The following is an 8411-nucleotide window of genomic DNA, read 5'->3' on the forward strand; positions in this document are numbered from 1 at the left end:
ATGATATTGATACTATCAATAATATTTTTGTATTACTATAATATGATAATTATTATTATTATAAATTGTCATTATGATAATTGTAACTATTATCATATTTATAATATAATTTTAATAATATTTTAATATAATTATTATTATTTTAATTATATATTTATCAATATTAATATTCGTGAATTTTTATTTATATCAATTATATTTAATAACGTAGTTGTGCTTGTAATTGATATGCACATATAAGCATATAAAGTATACTACTAAAGCAAGACACACTCATAATGAATAACTCCCAAATTTAATATTGAAAAACCTAAAACCAAATAAATCTAAAATTCTACATAGAACCCCATACTTCTCGTATAAGAAATGCCAAAAGGAAACAACACTTCCATGTTTTAAACTTTTTCAGAAAGAAAAAGTTGAATATATCATATTGAGATAATATAAAAGTCCAGATTTTACAAAAAACAGTTGAAGAGCTGATAGGTCTTGATCTTTAACACAAGGATAGATGAAAAAACCATAGCAAGAAAGATAATTCCCTCACGAGGGAAGGTAGAACAGAAGCATAATAACAGATATAGACAAAAATCAAAGATGGATACATCATAAGTCATATTCTATGTGCATCACAAGTCATGAGCATAAATGAAACTAGATCACAAGCCATAGACCATAACCTGTCAAAAAGGAAAACAGAAAAACAGATGAAAGAAATAAAACCGAAGATAAGTCGTGAATGGATCATAAGCTGGGAATGAAGAAATCCTAAATGAAGCAGGAATTCTCACCATCTTCAATCCTCAAGGACCATGAACCTGCACCAAGAAGCAGACCCTGTTTCGACAGACAATCCGCTTGCTGATTCTGAGAGCAACAGATGTGCTGAATGGATTTATCTTTTATGAGACCCCAAAATATATATAATCCTGGCCATCTGGACCGCTAGGTGAGGGAATCTGATGTGGCTTGACCCCAGAACATGATCTATTACAAATTTTGAGTCATCAAAAATGGAGATAACCTGAATATCACAGAAGGAACAAAATGCAAGAAGGCCAGCAAGGGCTCTTGCCTCAGCCAAACTATTTGTACCATTACCTCCATTCCAAGAAATATTGAATTTAAGGTCTATATCCATGATGATGAGTACCCCGCAACCACAAATTCCCTATTGCGCAGCACCATCAAAAAATGCACATGGAGGACATATGTTGATACAGCTATGCGACTTACTGATGTTTTTTTTCATTTTGGGTTGATTCGAAGGCATAGCTTCAAAGGATGTTATTACCTGTTGAACAATTGATAGCAAGGGAATCTTTGAGTCTTCGAAGATTTTGTGGTTCCTCCATTTCCACAAGAACCAGGGAACAATAATAACCATAGACCTCCATTGATCCTTTTGACCGCTCCACCAAAAATAAGCTTCCTGAGATGAATCAAAATTAGTGAGGGGGAAACCGTATATGTTTGCCAAGGCTTTCCAAATTTGGAGCGAGGATTTACATTTGAAAAAAATATGGAGATTGGATTCTGCATGAGACTCGCACGTAGCACATCTACTCAGGCCGTGCCAACTCCTTTTCTTCAAATTGTCCCATGTCAAGTTTTTATTCTGAAACACCAACCATGAGAACAAAATAAGCTTTGGAGGGCACCCTGACTTCCATAACAGCAGAGGAAAAATCAAGTCGGCAGAAGGATGCTTAGAACCAATCATATCCTTGTAAATATCTTTCACTAGGACCGACAAACAGGAATTTGGAATAGCCAAAAACAGATAGTCATCTGTGGAGGAACGGTGAAAGCTGTGTGCAGACAGTGACGCCTTAAAAAAAAGCCACATATCAACCAAGGACGCAGGCATGCCGAACTCGAAGGATTCTTTCCAGATAGGGATTGGACCATGCCACTCAGAAATGAGCTTGTCCCAGGTAAAAAAACCAAATCTATGAAAAAACATAATAAGCTCTCGTGGCATAGCTATGCCTTGCTGACCACCCATAATAGGATCTATACCTATAAGGATATTGTTGCCTGATTGTAAACTCCACATCAAATGCTTTAAGAAATAATTCTCAATCTTGCGAAAACTGAGCCAAATGGCCGAGCCATATTTGGCTCCAATCCTGCCTCTTCTATACCAATATTCTATGCCTCGCCCTTTCATGTATTTGTTTTTGATGGTGGAGCTCCACGGGCCTTCCCCAAAAACTCCTCTCCACAGAGATTTGCAGAGGAGAGCTTTTCCAAAAGTTCTCATGTCCAGCAATCCCCATCCTCCCATATTCTTGGGCAAGGAGAGCATTTCCAGTTTGACAAGGTGATATTTTTGCTGATTAGATCTGCCACCCCAAATAAAGTTAGCCGAAATCTGATTCATTTTGAGGATGATACTTGCAGGGAGGTAAAAAATATGAGCCCAGTAAACAGCCATTTGTGTTAGCACAGCTTGCGTTAAGATAACTCTTCCTGCTAAGGATAAACACTTGAATTCCCAAGCCGAGACTTTTTTATAATATCTGTCCGTCAACCACTGCCAGTCTGCTCTGGAGTAATTATTTGCTTTCAACTGAAATCCCAAGTACTTAAAACCATCTGAGATCGGTTTCGACTCGATTCCAAATAGGGCAGAGATCCAAAGCACCGTTTCCAAATTGCTGTCATTGTGATAAAGGGTGGATTTTGCCTTATTAATATATAACCCTGTAGCTTTTTGGAATCTGAATAAAATGTCTTGAAGGCAGATCCACGACATTCTGCAAAGCATTGCAAAAACTAAAACATCATCAACAAAGAGATTGTGAGAGATGAAGTTATTCTTACAGATCTTTACAGGCTTGCATCTATTTTCTGAGACCGCCTTGTTAATGTGAAGGCTTAGAGAATTCATAGCCAAGATGAACAGAAGAGGAGAGAGGGGGCAGCCCTGGCGAAGTCCTCTTTCAGCCGGGAAAAAAGGAGTAAGCATACCATTGATAATGACAGCATAATTCACGTTTTCCACGCATGCCATGATCCAGCTAATAGATCTCGAATTAAGGCCAATTTTCGCTAGTAAGCACCTTACAAAGCCCCAGTCTAAGCAGTCGAAAGCTTTCTGCAAGTCAATTTTAAGAATGGCGGCATCAGACTTATATGAGAGCATAGAGAAAAGACATTCCTGAGTATTGGCGACGGCATCCAGGATATTTCTGCCCTTCAGAAAAGCATGTTGGTCCTTTGTAAGAAAGGTGGCTAAAGTCCCTTTAATCCTTTCAGCAATGATCTTTGTGATGATTTTAAAGGAGATGTTGCATAAGGAAATTGGCCTGAAATCCTGAAATGAATCTGCCTCTACTTTTTTTGGGATGAGAGCAATTTGAGTTGAAGTTGTAATCTGGTGAATGCTCCCCGAGATTCTGGAAGCCTCAACCATCCTCAGCAAGTCCTGTTTGATAATATCAAAGAAGTGAAGGAAAAATTCAATTGTCCAGCCGTCAGGGCCAGGACATTTGTCTTTTTTAAAAGCCCTTATGACATCCAGGAGTTCATTCTCTGTTATAGGCTGAAGAAGACTTGCATTCTTTTCATCATCAAAAATTTTAGGAAACAGGTCGATACCCCAAAGAATGTCCGGGAAGCTACATCCTTCTTTTCTGCTGTATTGATTTTTAAAATATCTTACAACTTCTTTAGATATGTCTTGCTGTGAGGTAAAGAAACCCCCTTGACCATCGCTTATTTTCCATATTGTATTTTTCTCTCGCCTAGAATTTGCAAATTTATGGAAAAACTTAGTATTCCTGTCACCTTCGTGCAGCCAGGTTACCCTGCTTTTGAGCTTCCAGAAGGCTTCCTCTTGCTTAAGGATGTTCTGTTTTTTCCTTTCCAAATCTTTGATTCGGCATCTTGTGCTAAAAGAGAGGGAATTTGCATCCAGATCCTTTATGATTCTGTCAAGCTCCATCTGAATTTCTTGATAAGAGGCTCTATCCCTCTGTCTCTTTTTAATTTGCCAGTCCTTGACCACTTTCCTCATAGCTGATAGCTTATCCCTGAAAGTCAAAAAAGGGGGGATCTTATCATTAGCAGACAGTTCGTTCCAGGTTTTGATGATGACTTCGTTGAAATCCGAATCCTCCAGGCATGCCCTATTGAATTTAAAAGAGTAACCTTTTCTGAATCCGCCTTGCTTCCAGCTGAGATATATAGGTCTATGATCGGAAATGAAAGCCTGCCCAATGGAAGACTGTGGCATACCCAGCTTATCAATAATGTTGCCCCGTACAATGAAACGGTCGATTCTTTTTGCAATATACGCCTCCCCAGATCTTCCATTGTCCCAGGTCGGTAGCATTTTCGATGGAAATATATCAACAAGATTTCTGAGCAGGAATTCATTTTTTATGCGATCAGCTAGCGGATCATGTCTCCTGCAATTTCCCCATCGCTCCTCAGAGCTTAGAGTAAGATTTAGGTCCCCTGCAATTATCAAAGATTCTATATCAAGAATTTCTGAAACAAAAAAAATTTCCCAAAAGAGGGACCTATTCTTATAAGGAGCATAGGTGTTCAATATATTGATAGGGCATTCTGTCCCTCTGATATAGGCCGAAATGAGGATGCCAGCAAAGCATTTGTACGCTTTTGCTCTAATCCAGTTTGGGTCCCAACATACTGCCAGACCACCCGAAAGACCCTTTGCTTCTGATGCTACGAGGAACCATGAAGGAAACATTTTCCTAAAATAAGCTATAGACACTTGATTACTGTGCATGGTTTCTTGAATTAAAATGATTTTTGGCTGAGCTGAGGAAAAGAGATCCTTCAACGCCAAAAATTTGAGGTCTGTGCCCAGACCTCGGATGTTCATGGAGATCATGAAGGTCATTTGGAAGATTCTCCAGCCAAACTTGCTCTAAGGGGCTGAGATTCAGGAATTTCATAGATGGGAATATCGGTCAGGGATAGGTTCCTTATCCCGCTGTTATCAACAGTTGTTCTCCCTCTAAAATGTCTGCTACCTCCATTGTGCTTCTTCCTCACTGTAATGTTCTTTGCTGAGTTCGGGCTTATGAAAGGCATGGGCGGCTTTGCAGGTTTGTGAATGGTCAGCGGTTCGAGCTCCAGGGATTTTCTGCTTAAGAGGAAATCTAAGTCACTATCATATGGGTTTGCGGGAGATGAAGACGGAGAATTTAGAGGGGTGATAGCTGCCAATGGCTCCTTGCCTTTCGAGGGGGGGGACGAGTGCTTTCTGGGCGTCGGCGAAGACGAGGATATGAGGATGGGGTGGGAGCCCACGATAAAATCTTTGAGTTGGACGGGAAGAGGGGACGGAACAGCTCTGTCATCGATCGGTTCGGGAATAGGCGGGCATTGCAAAAAGGAGGATATGACATTTGCCGGGCATGCAAGCTTATCAGAGCTTTCGGGCTTAGACTCCTGCTCGCAGGAGAAATCCTGTGATAAAAATTGCGGAGATAATATAACATTGTTATTCTGACCATCCACCAGTTCCGTTGGGGAGAGGCTATCTGAATGAGGCGGAATCTCCCTTTCTTTGCAAAGAGGCGAGCTAATTGCCTTCCGGATTGGTGTAAGGTGTCCTTATCAGTGTTGTACTTTACAAAGGGAATTGAAGTTATCCTAACATAGTTTGTTGAATAAAATTATGCTTTTATAGGATAATTTTAAGATAAAAATTATATATATATATTAACATAAATTTATTTTAATTTATTATTTTTTCTAACAGAATTTTCCATTAAAATAAATATATACAGTTGTAGATGGTTCATATCAACACAATATCGTGCACCGTGCATTTTCACTTTGATATTTTTCCTATTTTCCTGAAGCCTACAATTGGAAGAATTTATAAACCTTTTAAACAGCACCCACGGCATCCTTGTTAGCACAATTCAATCCAAACTGGTTGGCGCAATGTAACTCTACGAATTACATGGCACGGCACGGCACCGCACGTGATGAAATGAAATAATTGATTGCGAACTTTTATCTTTTCTCAATATCTCGCGAGTGGCCACTGTCTCATAATGCGTACGGCTATGCGTGTCGATTCACATCCACGTAAGCGGCGAGATATAGGATCACCGTTAATTTTGACGTCACTCGTTAAACAGCATGTTGTTTTTCGTGGTGGAGAGTTCTGTCAATATGGAAGATTTTTGGACTGACTATAAAATTGTTCGACTGAAAAAAATTATCCATCGTCCAAAGTCCTACCGGGATTCTCCTCACCGTCGGTCACCACATATTCCATGTCGCTGGGCAAATATACCGTGTGTGCGCACTGTCCGTCACATCTCTCTATCGGCAGACCGCTTTCTGCACGGCTTCATATTGGGCTTTCCTATTTCCATCTCTATAGTATTATAAATGTTATCTGACATGACATACGAAGAGAATAGCCATAGCACCATAGCTTTTGAATGACAACAGATAGAAAAAAGGCAAACGTGAAAATGGCAGCTATTCTCCTCGGATGTCAGATAACATTTAATGTTATAGAGGTAGAAATAGGAAAAGGCCATATGAGGGCAGGTTTTCCTTTCAGTCTGATGGGCGGACTAGATTTTGAATAACAACAGATAGAAAAAAGGCAAACGTGAAAATGGCAGCTATTCTCCTCGGATGTCAGATAACATTTAATGTTATAGAGGTAGAAATAGGAAAAGGCCATATGAGGGCAGGTTTTCCTTTCAGTCTGATGGGCGGACTAGATTCAGTTATGCTGACGTATCCGCAGGTTTGATTTATTTATCGTAGCCGGCCCCACGGGGAATTAGCTCTTCCATCGATGTTATGCCACCTGGTTAGCGGCGATTCCATGGATAGAAATTGACGGACAAAATTGCAGGTCTTCCTTTCAGTCGATCTGATGGGCGGATGAGATTCTGGATGGTCGAGATTCGACAAGACAATTGATTATCATTTACAAATTAAATATCGCGCGTCGACACTGAGGTTCAATGAACCTGGCTTTCATATCTTACCACCCTCCACATGTTGAGGTGAGCCTTGGTGGGGTTGATTTGGAATTCCAAATGTTCGGTGCCAAATGCGCTGCACGCATTTTTTGATCGGCTTGACAGGAAATTTTGGACTGTGTGCGCAAATCAAGCTTTCATCAACATTTAAATGAGGGAAATTGCAAAACAGAGGAGCCATACTTGCCCTCTGCAATTTCCAAGGCCCATTCCCATGCCAGACTGTTCAACTTCCGCCCAGCTCAAACATAGTTTTTGCATGTAACTTGTAATGTGATGCTCTGCATAGATTTATATAGGCAATCCTTTAATCCTCTCCTATATTGGTTTCTACAGCAGTAAGAGCAATTCTTCGCTAAAGCCGAGCTATCATCCCCTTCTAGCTGTTCCTGCGCTACTTTTGCGTTCCCTGTTCGAATATCGAGCCCGTCTTTCTATCATGATGACTCAGACTCTCAGAAAACGCGACCGAGAGCCGGAAGCTCTGCTGGTCTCGACTGACGTGCTGGAGGCGAAACGCGTCCATGGAGAAGAAACGGAGCGGTTTTCTCCTGTGCTTCAATTAGACAAAATCCTATCGCAAGAAGAAGAGGAATGGGGTGCCAGTGAGGAGGTCATAAATGAAGTCAAGAAAAGCCTGGAGGAAGAGATTTGCACGCCTCCTTTCAATTCTTGTCCCTCAAATTCTGGGGACAATTTGACGTCGATCGATATTTCTAGCGGGCAAGAAGGTGAAACCCTAGCCTCGGACTTGGGGGATGATCTGTTTTATCTGTTGGGGCTTTCAGATGACGAGCTGGGCATTCCTGTGAGCCTTCTTACGAATATGATGGACGAAGTCCACCAGTCTACTGAGGAAACGTGGGAGGGTTTGTTGGAGAAGGCTGATCTTAAATCCATTAGCCAAGTCTGGGAATTCGATGACGATTTTGGAAACTATCAACAGTTTGCATCGTATGACGATGCCCATGAAGCGAGAGAGCTACAAGGTTATATCCACACAGATTTTGTTTGTCAAAACACGTTTTTTGACGGTGATTTTTCTGCGACCTGGACTTTGGAAGCTGCAGGCTGCTTGTAATCATAGCTTACTGAAGGTTGTATAAGCCTGTGCTCAAATTTTGTGCATACAACGTGGAGGAAATTTAATCTTTTACTCCGTTGGTAAATTGTATACTAAAATTTTCACGTGTTGGAGACGTTATTTTTACAATCCAGTATGTGTAATTCTTAAAATTCCTTTTGAATTTTTACAAACCTAGTATGTGCAATTTATGTTGAGATCTCATGCATAGGAATTATAATATAATTTATTTTCCTTGTAAAATAAAATCGAAAGGAACAACTTAATATATTTATAAATGGGTTTTATTATTTACAATTAAATTATTATACCATTTTAAAAAAATTTAT

The 8411-nt window shown here is 40.1% G+C and overlaps 1 protein-coding gene across 1 annotated transcript; it reads left to right on the forward strand.

The window, feature by feature from the left end:
* Positions 1-7012: 7012 nt before the first annotated feature.
* LOC149171653 (uncharacterized) lies at positions 7013-8203 on the forward strand. Its single transcript, XM_089427552.1, has one exon. The coding sequence runs from the start codon at positions 7438-7440 to the stop codon at positions 8077-8079; it is 642 nt and encodes a 213-aa protein (XP_089283678.1). The 5' UTR covers positions 7013-7437; the 3' UTR covers positions 8080-8203.
* The last annotated feature ends 208 nt before the right edge of the window (positions 8204-8411 follow it).

Source organism: Pinus tabuliformis, chromosome 4_2, assembly GCF_031772625.1.
Source record: "Pinus tabuliformis cultivar Carrire ecotype Pingquan chromosome 4_2, CPIR1, whole genome shotgun sequence".
Taxonomy (NCBI): domain Eukaryota; kingdom Viridiplantae; phylum Streptophyta; class Pinopsida; order Pinales; family Pinaceae; genus Pinus; species Pinus tabuliformis.